Source organism: Protobothrops mucrosquamatus, unplaced genomic scaffold (assembly GCF_001527695.2).
Source record: "Protobothrops mucrosquamatus isolate PMUCROS unplaced genomic scaffold, P.Mucros_1.0 scaffold1157, whole genome shotgun sequence".
Lineage (NCBI taxonomy): Eukaryota > Metazoa > Chordata > Lepidosauria > Squamata > Viperidae > Protobothrops > Protobothrops mucrosquamatus.
In genome coordinates, this window is record NW_015387372.1 from 419,938 (window position 1) to 433,204 (window position 13,267).

The following is a 13,267-nucleotide window of genomic DNA, read 5'->3' on the forward strand; positions in this document are numbered from 1 at the left end:
CCTCGGTGCTCCTTGAGCTTGCTGGTTTTCTTGGAGACGTTTCATTACCCAACTAGGTAACATCTTCAGGGCTAGAACAGTGATGATATTACCTAGCTGAGTAATGAAATAGCGGCAAGAAAGGATCCCACAGTCCTCCTCCTCCTCCTCTCCACATACCCCCTCCCTTCAAGAAGACCAGAGAGCACCGAGGACCCCCCGGTTCACACCAGAGCTACAAATATTCTCTTCTGCTCAAGTGCAACACAGCCAGAGCCCTCTCCCTGCCAGAGAATCCCTTCAGCCTAGTTCTAAGGCCATCTGACCAGTTTGCTGAGAGAACAGAGCAAGCGTGCAGCTTCCTGTCTCGCCACCCTGGAAGGCTTTGAAAAGCTGCCTTTGTGGGCATTCCTCTCGTCCGTCCCACTGTTAAAAGGCTTTGAAAGGCTGGTCACCCCAATACAGGACTGGGCGTCCACTCTACCTTGCCAGGACCTTTCCAGTGGGCAGACGGTGCCCCCGGGTGGCGAACGGCTACACTGCAAGGGAGACCCACCAGCGTGGTCTTGCCGGGTCAGAGAAAGAGACCCCTAGTGCCAAGCCAAAGGGCGCCTCCTGGAAACTCCAACCGGGCCCGAAGGCGACAAGTTCAGGGCCACGTTTCAGAGAGGAAAACGTAGAATCAGCCACTTTTATTTGCAGACATTTTCGTTACCAGCAAAAAGCTGATGGAGCAAAGATGGTGACGGAGCGACAGCTTCTGCTATGCGCCTCCCGGTGGCGGTATCTCTAGAGAGAGAAGGGCAGAACCGAGTGGAGGCTGGGGCTCAAGTGACAACTTGGGTCTTCTTGGAATGACCCGGGGTTAGCGGAAAAAAGCCAGGCGTTCTTTGAGCCACTGCTCCGTCAGCTCTTCGGTGGATCGGATCTCGAAGACCTAGTCAGAAGAGAATGGCCGCCCTCGTTAATAATTCAGCACGCTACATATGACTCTGCTCCATGCTACATATAAATGGGACATTTTACAAAATTGAAATCCAAGGCAGGAGAATATAAATCCGACACCAATACTCACCGGGAATACATAGCGACCGGCAGCAAGGAAAGCAAGATGAATAAAAAACCTTGGTAATTATATTCTATGGATCAGCAGCCGTAGGAAAGAGAGGGTAAAAAAAAATTGCCCCCAAAGCCGGAAGAGTCAAAGGGATTGGCAGAACTAAACAGTAAAAAAAAATAAAAAAAAAATAAAAAAATCAGGATTAAATACCTTTGTGAGCTCAGCTATCTGCACCAGCCTGTTTTTGCTTCCAGCGTACATCATTTGCTGCTCCGGCTTGCACCCTGGGTGGAAGGAAGAGGGAAGAACGGTTTATTGGCAATTAGCATTCATTATCTGAGTCAGAATGCCTTGCGACGGGTGGCATAATTCACGGGCACTCAAGGAGATGGGATTGATTGGGCTGGAGAGCGGCATCCCCTTCCAAAGTCACACAGGGGCTGGACCAGGGCGCTCTCTCTCTCTCTCCGCAGAACCAAAAGGCGCTGATGGGAAACCACACAGGACAGGCGGTCCCCCACTTACGACCAGAGTTGGAGTCAGAATTTCCCTCGCTAAGCAAAGCAGTTGCTTAGAGAGTCACGGCCAATTTTTACCATTATTTTGACCCTGGCTGTTAAGTTGTTAAGTGAACCTGGCTTCCTGCATCAACTTTGCTTGTTGGAAGCCAGCTTTGGGGAGGGGGGTGGAGGAGTGGGGATTCACAAATGGCAATCACCCCAGGAGGCTGCGACCATTGTCCATACATGCTGTGCCCCAATTCTGATCAGTGACAGTGGGGCCATAAGCGCAAGGACAGGTTGCGAGACACTTTTTTCACTGCCATTGTAACTTCAAAAGGTCACTAAACAAATGGTTGTAAGATGAGGACTATCGGTATTAGGATCCTAAGGGGAAATTGCAACGACGCCCACTCAGAATCACATTCTGCAGCCTTCAAAGCTTTGCATTTATTCCTATATGGCAAGGGTCTCCAACCCTGGCCGCTTTAATACGTCTGGACGTCAACTCCCAGAATTCCCCAGCCAGCGCAGGCTGGCTGGGGAATTCTGGGAGTTGATGTCCACACGTCTTAAAGCGGCCAGGGTTGGAGAGCCCTGTTATAGGGGATCCAGCCCACCTCCTACAAACCAGCCCCACCTCAAGTACCCCGGTTGAGATGGTTACCGGATCTTACCAGCTGGACTGGAGAAGATGAAGCAAAGGGGGTAAGAGACCCGCCCATCATCGTGCGTGTATCTGTAGCTGTAGACAACAAATGTGGACACACACGGGCAGTCAAGGAAACAACGGGGAATCTCAGAGCAAGCCAGGAGGACAGGGACTCCGAAAAGCCTACCGAGATCCGCTTCATCCTTTGGCGGGTGGATTTTCATCCCTTCGTTTTGAGGGGTGCTTTGGGGAGTGCTCCCCAATTTGACCTTGCCTTTACCACATTGGCAAGATAATCCCCAGATACCCAGACTGGCTTCCTGGCTGAGAACATATTTTTGTCCCTTACAGCCTGACCTATACTCTCTGCCTGCTGCTCAAAAAACCTCAGGAAGGAAGGATCCGTTTCTCCTTTGAACTATTCGCCTCTTTATAGCCGCTTTAATTCTCTCCCTATTACCCAGACAGCCTGAACCGCCTTTGGCCACGCTGTTCTGTTAGCTGGGATCTATGGCTACGGCACAGCGGAACGGAGTTTGCCAGTTTATGTTGCTATTTGTTATGTGACACAATGGACAAGTAACACTGTTTGCCTTCTGCCCAGCAGTGACTTTACACAGGTCAAACCGATCTGGGCGGCAGGCTCCTGGGTGAGCATTAGGCAGCAGCACAGAAACAGAGAAAACTCCAATAGAGGTAAGGCCTCGACTTACGACCACAACCGAACCCAAATTTTCTGCTGCTAAGTCAGACAGCTGTTCGGTCAATCTTGCCCCATTTTACAACCTTTCTGGCCACCGTTCTTAAGTGAATCACTGCAGTTAACTTAGTCACATGGTCGTTAAATGAATCTGGCTTCCCCCACTGACTTTGCTTGTGAGAAGGTCGCAAAAGGGGATCACGTGACCCTGGGGAACGGCGACCGTCATAAATATGAACCAGTTGCCAAGCCTCCGAATTTCGATCACGTGACCGTGAGGATGCTGCAAAGGTCGTAAGGGTGAAAAACAGTCATGAGTCACTTTTTTCAGTGACATTCAGTGACAATCACTAAAAAAATTATTGTAAGTCAACGACCTGTAAGGCTGTTATCTCGTGGTCATCCAGATTTATACAGCCCAAAACTATTAGCTGAAGAAGAAGAAGAAGAAAATGCTAAGCCAAAAGGATCCGGCTGTTGGTCAGAACAAAGGTCTATTTAGTTATTCACGCAGTTTTCTGGATAGTCAGCCAGATGTTCCTGAGAAACTACGGGCGGCGATATTTGTCTGCTGAAATGGCCTTCCCCATCGACTATCCTTTAAACATTCTAGCGATTAACCCTGGGTAAGATTTTGCTAATTAACCTGCAGATTCCTCTCATACTCTGCCACCTCCTGAGAGCAAATTTCCTGAATTAATTACACCTTCGGTGGGGGAAGGCTTCCTCTGGTCTGTCCTGAAAGCAGGGGAACGACACAGAGCGGCTTCCAGGTAGGGACAGATGCCGAAGTACACAGGAGAGGGAACCAGATTCAGGAAGGATATCGGGGCTGGCGCTCAGGTAGCTCGTTACTCAGCTGCTCGGGAGAGATGTCCTGCGGGAGAGAAGAGGGGAGGGGAGAGGCGGGACCTCAGAGGATTGCAAACACAGATGGGGGAGACTTCTCAGCTAAAGCCTACACACAACTTTGTAAAAGAGGGAGAGGAGGGGGCTTGTGGGGTTAGAAGCAGGGAAAGCGTGTCCAAAATGTAAGCCGTGCAATGTTTTCATATCGCAGAATAACAGAGCTGGAAGGGAACCTTGGAGGTCTTCTAGTCCAACCCCCTGTTCATTTCAGACAAATGCTGTGCTGGCTGAAGAATTCTGGGAGTTGAAGTCCACAGGTCTTAAAGTGGCCACGATTGGACACTCCTGGCATAAGATCTCCTGCTTGAGCATGGGGGTTGGACTAGAAGACCTCCAAGGTCCCTTCCAGTCTTATGATTCTATGTTTCTATTATACACTAGCACAAGGTATAATGTTCAGAGATTTCCCCCCCCCTCCCCGCCCTGCACTAAACCCCCATGAGGCATTTACGGCAGGGTCTCCAACCCGTCTTCAGCCAGGCGTCAGGTGGAGCTGCTCCGGCTAAAGGGAGCTGGGAAGTCTGGGCAGGTGACAGTTATCATTCCGAGTTTCACATCAAAATGCCAACACAGTTTAAAGCCTCAGCAGAGCCTCTTGACACTCCAGATAGTGGAATAAAATGGTCCATAAAATGCTGATGGTTGCTTGCAGCTCTCGAGAGCGGCGGAGGGTGGGGGCGCAGGAGGAGGAAGCAGCAACGGTGAGGCTGCTTCTCGCTCTGCAAACTCAACCTGCATCAAATGGGGAAGTTTCTGCCTCTGAAGGCTGCCTGCTCTGACTCGGTGTGGTGAAAAAAGGGCCTTGAAAGTTCTTTTCTGCATTTGTTCCACTGCGTTTGAGGTGCTTAAGCTCTGAAAAGAGCCACGGTTGTTTAGGAGAGAGAGAGAGAGAGAAAGAGCTCAAAGAAGCTAGAGAAAAGAAGGACTAGAGGGGACATGATAGCAGCGTTCCAGCATTTGAGAGGCTGCCACAAAGAAGAGGGGATCAACTTATTCTCCAAAGCACCAGCAGGCAAGACGAGAAACAATGGATGGAAACTAATCAAGGAGAGAAGCAACCTGGAATTAAGGAGGAACTTCTTGATTAGAACAGTTAATCAGTGGAACGGCTTGCCTTCAGAACTTGTGGGCGCTCCATCACTGGAGATTTTTAAGAAGAGACTGGACAGTCACTTGTCTGAGATGGTACAGGGTCTCCTGTTTGAGCAGGGGGCTGGACTAGAAGACCTCCAAGGTCTCTTCCAGCTCTATTCTGACTAAAGAGATTGGCAGCCGCCTCTGTCAAGGTCCCTACTCATACCCTTTCCAAGGCAGCAGAACTGATGCAGCCAGGGAAGAAGCCTTGGTAAGGGTGCCACCGCCAGCCCTTCTCTGCCCAGTCATAAATTCTGGGCAAGGGGGCCTCAGGGGGGCTTGCAAGGGGAGGGTGAGAAGGGCAGCAACAGTCAGCAGCACAAGACCTTCCCAGAGTTGGACAACCTAAGAACAGGAGCCCAAGTACAGGTAGCCCTTGAATATCACCATTCCTTTAGTGACCACTGAAAAAAAGGGACTTTTTCATGCTTACGACCGTTGCAGCACCCCACGGTCACATGACCCAAATTCAGATGCTTGGCACCTGACTCATATTTACGACGGTTGCAGTGCCCTGGGTCACGTGATCCCCTTTTGCAATCTTCTGAGCAAGCCGCATTTACTTAATGACCCTGTTACTAACTTAACATCTGCAGTGATTCGCTTAACAACTGTGGCAAGAAAGGCCGTAAAACAGGGCAAAACTCACTGAACAGCTGTCTTGCTTAGCAACAGAGACTTTGGGCTCAGTTGTGGTTGTAACTCGAGGACCACCTCCATCACGGGGGGTAATCTCAGGACAGAACATCAATTAATATTTGGATCCCACAAGATGGAAGTAATTGTTCTTGACTCCCGGCTTTCCCTTGAATAATCTAAGTGGTTAATTCTGTTTAGAAGCATCCATTTTCTGCCTCGTCCTGCCTCTAATATTATTAAGTGCCGCTTTTTGCTCTCAGGATTCCCTCAGGACCGTTAAAGTGATTCTGCATTCTGATAAAATGAAGCATTCCGCAGAATCCCACCGACTCCTTGTGCTTCGCGAAAAAAGCAGTGAACCAGAGATCAAATCATGAACATCTTGCTGACATGCGTGAAGATTGTAAAACATACTGAATTAAACAGGAAGGCAAACAATGCCATCAGCACATTGTTCCCATGAGATAATAAATTTGATTTGAAATTCAATTTGCTTTTTGTCCGGCCCAGTAATTTCTAGCAAAATTTACATCCAGGAGGCTGGGCTGTGTAATGGAAGAGTTGCTTTTTGGGGGGGAAAAGTGAAGTTGCCTTAAGTCAGACTCAAGCAGTGGCAGAACAGGCTGGGAACTTACTCTTTGGATGACTGATTTAAGATCAAGAGGAGTGGAAATGGAATGTGTATTCCTGCGCATGTATTTGCATGCACACGTGAATGAGTGCAAATGAAAAAGGAATGAAAAAGGAGGTTGATTTCAGTGCCCTCTGTGAAAAAACATTCAATCTTGGATATGATTTAGGATCTGACAGCTTTGCTACCTTTCCATTGCGCACAAGGAAAAGAGCTGGCTCATAATTTATCTTAATCCATAGTGTAGATCATTCATTTTTACGCCCCAAAGGCAAAACTCCTTTATAATCTCCTCTGATTATAATAAGATACATATTTCTATGTCTTTCTAGTTTTACAAAAAAAAATATTTTAGCATATGAAACTGCACTTAAGCAGCTAGAGAACTATTCATGAGATGCAGCCCTTCTCATGCTGCAAATTTGCACATTATTGGATACAAAGGAGAACATTCTGCAGTTTTGACTGATTTGAGACTAGAGGAAAAGATGCAGTTTTGTCTACATCCTCTGGTTTGGTTTAATGCAGGGATGTCCACCCCTGGCAACTTGAACACTTGTGGACTTCAACTCCCAGAGTTCCCCAGCCAGCATGGCTGGCTATGGAATTATGGTAGTTGAAGTCCACAAGTCTTAAAGTTGCCAGGGATGGACACCCCTGGTTTAATGTGTATACGAGTCATCTCTGCAGTTTAAGTGCTCTTTGTAATGTGTTTAGCAGCAAACACATGCTACACAATTCTCTGATCCTTTTCAACCAACATATGTTCGAAGGCTAAATTATCTGATGAATGATTGCAACTATGATTATGATCTATGACCTATTACTTCCTGTTTATATGTACACTATGAGCTTAATGCACCAGAGACAAATTCCTTGTGTGTCCGATCACACTTGGCCAATAAAGAATTATATTCCAATTCTATTCTATTCCATTCCTATTTCTACTCTAAATGCTGCTTTAATTTACAGATTGGAATTACAAATAGGTATTTAAATACATTCAAAATATGGGTGGGCTTCTTTAATGGGAATACTGTACTCGTTTTAGTTTTAAAGATGAAATAAAAGTTGTGCCTACCTGAAATTCCTCCTCCAGAACCACCAGTTGTCTATTTTTGTCAACTTTCACTGATGACAGAGACAGGAGAAACCAATTAACATGTTTTTTTACCTCCACCGGTTCCTCGAAAACTTGCAGCCTCAGTTATCACCCATTCCTTCCCAAATCCTCCAGCATGGCTGCTAGACCAGGGTGGGCACAGAGCACTAATCTGGAAGCCCTGACTTTTTAATAGCGCTGAAGAAATCTACAGGAAACAGGATAACAGCCACGAGCTGTTTTCGTATTTCCTTCACTTAAAGTGATGACAAATTCACTGATGTTAAAGGCTGCCTTTACAGCTGTCAGCAGAGTTTCAATGAACATCAAAGCCACTTTAATATAAGGTCCGCAAAGTGCTGATACATTTCAAAGTAGAAGGCTGCTGTCCTCTTGGGTTTAAAAAACACAATCACAATGGTGTACAATGAATTCATTAAAAGCATAAACACATATGCAAACACAGAGCACACACATGCATAATCACTGAGGAAGCACAAATTCTTGAAATGCATTAGGATATGAGTGCTGCTTAGCACTAAATTTGTGTGAAATATGGATCAGGCACACTGTTTTGCACTAATAATTGTGCTAAGTCTCAACGCTTGAACATTCAAGAAGAGAAAACATGGGACAGAAAATGAACTTGCAACACATAGGTGGTCCACTCACTAATTAAAGCTGTGTTGTTAGTCTCCTTCTGGAAACGAAATTTCTTTAGTTTCTCAATGAGCTCCGGATCTACATCACACACAACCAGAGAATCTGACTAAAAAAGAAAGAAAGAAAAAGCAATGTGGATTTTCTCTCAGGTGCATTATTTCATTTTCCTGAAGGCAACAAGGATCTCCTTTTCTCTTTGATTACTGCAAAGGGCTGCCTATATTTTCAAAAATTTGAGTCTCATATCCAGTAAAAAAAACCAACCACGCCCAAATGGGAACAGATGACATATGCCAAATAAGCTTGTTTTCTTAAAACCATAAGTCTGTTTTTCTACAGCTAAAGGATTAGAAGTAACTATAAACTTTAATTGAAATTGATACTAAAAATTCCAATTTCCATGTGGCTACATGGTTAGGGACGGATGGGGGAGCTGGTTGCACAAGACAGGGGGATTGTTCGCAACCAGGCAATATTTTTCTAATGTCTTTCTGCTTTTGCAGTTCCTCATTTTTTTAAACAACGAAGTTAACTCTATTCCTCCACAAAACATATATTTTTACATGGATTTTGGTTCCTGCATCCTCATTCTGAACATGTTTGGTCCATGCAATATTTGCCTATAATCAATCAAATCTTAATTACAGAGACCAACAAATGCCTACTGTTACAGTTTCTGTTTCAACTCTTATCTCCTCCACCACTTCACCATTGTAATGTTGGACTGTTAGATCTTTGGCAGTGGAATCCATGTTGCCTGTGTGTATTGTTGAACCGACCAAAAACCACAAGGTTATCAGGGGTCAAGTTAATCTCATCTGTCAACCTGGTTTCTAGGATGTTTTATGCTTAAATGAAATTTCTCCAGCCGCTTCTTGAAAACCTGAGAAAATGCAATTCTGATTCTTCATTTCAGGACCAAACAGGCTTAAACCTTCACAAGACAGTCCGCCACTTTGAGATAACTTAAACTCAGTTAGTCCCAAACACTCCGAAACACCCTTGTTTTGAAAAGCTGAGCTTTCAATCCAGCATACCGCAGGAGAGGAAGCGCGTTTTCACCAACCTTCAGCATGAGCCTCAACTGGGGCCATCGCTGTTTCTCTTGAAGCTTCGTTTTGAGAGATAGCAAAGGAACGGTTCCTTCAAAACCTCCCCCAGATGGATTTTTGCATCTGAAAGACTGACCGACTGAATGGCAAAGTAACCAGTAAAATAAAACAAAATAAAAAGGTCACTTTTCCAAGCCAGCTAACCCAATATTTGAAGCAAGGGCCCCACCCAGAATTAGGAATTGTTTAAGCTAACCATTCTGCCCTGCTGCTCTCCAGCCTTATCTCCTCGTCTGCTGAAATCTCGTAGCTCCGGGTTCGGTGCTTTTTCCTCTGGGCAGGATGTGTTGCTCTTCAGCTCAGCTCTTGCATCCGACAGATGGAAAGGAAAGACAGATCGGGAGGAAGTAATTGCTGGTGGTGGGGTGGAGCATAGAGCAACGCCAAAGGTTTGCATTTTTAGTTGCAAAAGAGGAAGAGCAGCCCAGACCACAAGGTGGGAACTTACGCTGCTGTATTCAGGAGTATTTTTCAAAGGAGAATAGGGGCAAGGAGAGATTAAGGCTAGGACGAGGCTGCCGTCCTCAGATCCAATTCAAATAGTAGTTTAGCAAAGTGGGTCACTCAAGCAAGCCAGCCAGGACATCCTCTTTAGGAAGAGGAAGTTGGTTTGATCCACAAGAGCAGCGGTGGGCAACTATGGCAACTTTACAACCCGTGGACTTCAACTCTCAGAATACAGGGATCCAACAGATCTGGGTCAGATCAAGTATGTCCCTTAAACTCAAGATTGGACTTTATTTCCAGAATCCTCAATCAGCTGAATTCAACTCAATGGAAGGCCATTGAGAAATAACGGGGCAATCACCTACACAGATTGGATTAGCTACATCTGGTGCTAATATAATCAGCTTTATCCTTACTTATCAAAATAAACCACAACTGACTAGGTTCCCACAAATAAAGTCACCTCATCTGTGAGATGGGCAACATATAAATTTAATCCATTTTTATTTAATATAAATAAACATTCAGCCTATAAAGTAAATAAATAAACATGCTGAATGAAAAGCAAGCAAAGCGATGCCTATTTCCTTGGGGGAAATCCACCACACTGGGAGTCAAACCCAGATTGGGTCGGTTGATGAACCAGACAAGCAGGAGGCCTATAAACCCCACATCTGCAGGGCCATCTTGAAGGGGAAGAAAACAACATCACAACACACACACTCCGGAATTGCAGCACATGCCTACACGTGGAGGGTTTAGCTAGCAAACCCAGTTGGCTGGGATGCTCTGGCCCTGTCTTGCATGGCTGGGTTCACAGGACAGATTAAGCCTGTTGGGTGAACGGTATAAATGTAAAACTGGTGGACTTCAATTCCCAGAATTCCCCAGCCTGCATGCTAACGAATGTTGACTCCCAGAATTCCCCAACCAATACAGAGCAGTTGAAATGGAAGCTAGGCGGACTGCCATTTCCCAGAATTCCATGCTGGCTGGGGAATTCTGGGAGTTGAAGTCTTAAAGCCTCTGAGCTTGACAAAGACAACGCTGGGCCGCAAGGGGATTTATTGGCTGGGGATTCCGACATGCTACAAAGGCCTGGTTAACTCGGATTTGGGTTTTCCCAGGTTGTGTGAACTCAGCCAAGGGGAAGACCCAGATTGGAGAACGTCAGTCTGGGCTCCAGGAGTCGAAGGCTTAAGGCCTGGACCCGAAGACCGGCGGGTGAGGGGAGCGGGGGGGGCGGCCTCGGGAGCCTCCTGGCAGCCGCCGCTGTGGGAGAACCGCGATTTGGGCGGGAAGCGGGGGGCGTGGCCGTTCCTGAGAGACTCTCAGGCCACGCCCCCGCTCCCTCTCCGCCTCACGCCTCGATTTCCCGCCAGCTCATTGGCCGCCCGGGAGCCTCTTCCGCACAAACCCCTCCCCGCGCGCGCTCCCCCACCCCCAACGTCGTCGATTGGCGAAGGAGCGTCCGAGGGTTTGGCGGCGGCGGCGGCGGAGGAGGGATTAAAGGAAAGGCTGGCGCAGCGCCGGCCAATGGGCGCGCAAGGTGAGTGACGTAACTAGGCGACCGGGGCGAGCGGGTGGATTGGTTGGTCGGTCCGGGCCGCGCGCTCCCGGGCGGGCGTGCGTGAGGGCGTGCGTGCCGCCGTCTCGTCAGGGTGCGTCCCCACGTCGCCGTGCGTTGTGACGTCGCGCGCCCCCCCCCTCCTCCGGAGTGTGTGGTGGCTGGAGCTGCCGTGCGCGTGCGGGAGCGGGCGAGCGAGCGAGCGTGCGAGCGGGCGCGCGCGTGGATGTATGTCTGGACGTGGGTCTCCGGGCGGGCGCGCGCGCGCGTGTGTGGAACTTGGTCTCCCCGGTGGGGCCGGAGCGGGCCGCGGCGACGGTGAGTGGGACTGCGGGGGGGGAGGGCGGCGTATCTGAGGCGACCCGGCCGAGCCCCACCCCCAGCCCGGGACACCCCTCTCTCCCGGGGGGTCCTGGGAGAGCGCCGGCGGCTCCGCCCCCGAGGGAGAGAGTCTCGGCGGGCCCCGCCCCGTCCCCCGCTCGCTCGCTCGCTCGGAGGGCGACCCCGGGCCCCATCATCCCCAGCCACGCTTGGGGGGGGGTCCCTCCCATCGCAGCCCGAAAGGAGCGGCGCGGCTGGACCCGAGGCCCTTCCCAGACGCTGAAGCCCCCCCCTTCATTGGACGGTTGTGGGGGGGTCGTTTCCTGGCTGTTATAAAGACCCCCCCCATTCGAAGCAGACTTTTCCTTCTGGGGGGGCTGAAGAGCAGCTGGAGGGGGAGGGCAGCGCTCCCCCAGAAGTGGGTGCCCCCCACCCATGGATCAGGCCCCCCTCCTCCTTGGGCACTGGAGCCCCCCCTCGCCCGCCCCCCTCCCTGTCCTCGGCTGAAGGGGCTCCTCGGGGTCTGCCTGGACCCGAAAAGCCCTTCCGCCTTTGGGCTGCCCCTGCACTTCCCTGACACCCCCCCCCCAAAACAAATTTAATTTATTAAATTTATATGTCGCTCATCTCACTAGCAAGCAACTCTGGGCGGACTGCAATGCCCTAAAGGTAGAATAAAAACAATTTCAGAATGAAAAGTGTGAAAATATTAGGCATTAAAAGTGAAAGCATGAGAGTTAAGGTAAATTTGCTGGGCTCTCTGCTCTGTCAGTTTCCCCCCCCCCCCAGAAAGAGAGGCGGCTGCTTTTCCGGGTCCACCGGTTTTGCCCCCTTTAAAAAGTTTTTCTCTGGAAGGAAGGGTTGTTGTTTTTTGCTTTCTCCCAGGTCTAAATGGCTTCTGCTGAAGGCATCTGCAGGTGATTTTGGGATTATTTCCACCCCACCATCTTTCTTTTGGTCCCAGCCGGGAACCTCCGTGGCAGAAGAGGACCGCAGATGGGAAACCTCTAAGGCTACAAATATATCTGGGGGCATTGGCAATTTCTGAAAGTTTAAAATTCAAATGTATGAGAGCAGGCAAAGAGCTTGGGGGGGCTGACTGTGACCTTTCAGGTAACGGGGGAACCAGGACCACTTTTCATCACGGTGTCATAAACAACTTATAAAGTCACTAGGATGTTTCCTTTAGGCATCTTTTACAGGAAATATTTGCCTTTATTTACCTTACATGGGCTGCCTCATTGTTTTCGTCCTTATGTTGATTGTTGCCTCACGTTATTGCCTTGTGATGGTTTTCTTTTTTGTTCTATCACTTAGCTTGCTCTGCGTGATTATTGCTCACAAGTTACTTCTCTGGGAGCTGAAATACTGTTCTGTAGTTAAATGTCTATGGAGATTCTCAATCATCCAGGTTGTGGTTGTCCCAAAGGCGCTTTTCAAAAGCAACTGGACTTTCTTGGTTTTTTTTCCTTGAAAAACATTTCACTTCTCATGCAAAAAGCTTCTTCAGTTCTGTAGTTACTTCAGCTCACGTTGGGAGGGTTCACAGGTTCAACTTCAAGAGCACCCCTGGACTGAAGATTAGGGGTGACATGATAGCTGTCTTCCAATATTTGAGGGTGTCAACCTATTCTCCAAAGCACCTGAAGGAAGGACAAGAAGTCAGAGATGGAAACTTATGAAGGAGAAATCCAACCTAGAATTAAGGAGGAATTTCCTGACGGAACAGTTAATCAGTGGAACAGCTTGCTTCTTGGAGTTGTGGGCGCTCCATCACTGGAAGCTTTCAAGAAAAGACTGAATAACCATATGTCCAGGATGGTGTAAAGCCTCCTGTTAAAGCCTCCTGTC

At 48.4% G+C, this 13,267-nt stretch overlaps 1 protein-coding gene across 1 annotated transcript; it reads right to left on the reverse strand.

Annotated features, from left to right (window-relative positions):
• Nucleotides 1-673: 673 nt before the first annotated feature.
• GMFG (glia maturation factor gamma) lies at nucleotides 674-9,454 on the reverse strand. The gene is made up of 7 exons (XM_015820682.1): nucleotides 9,278-9,454; nucleotides 7,979-8,075; nucleotides 7,286-7,335; nucleotides 3,719-3,768; nucleotides 2,217-2,299; nucleotides 1,250-1,323; nucleotides 674-916 (listed from the first exon to the last, which is right to left on the reverse strand). Exons 1-7 carry the CDS (start codon nucleotides 9,278-9,280, stop codon nucleotides 845-847), a joined length of 429 nt encoding a protein of 142 aa, XP_015676168.1. The 5' UTR covers nucleotides 9,281-9,454; the 3' UTR covers nucleotides 674-844.
• Nucleotides 9,455-13,267: the final 3,813 nt, after the last annotated feature.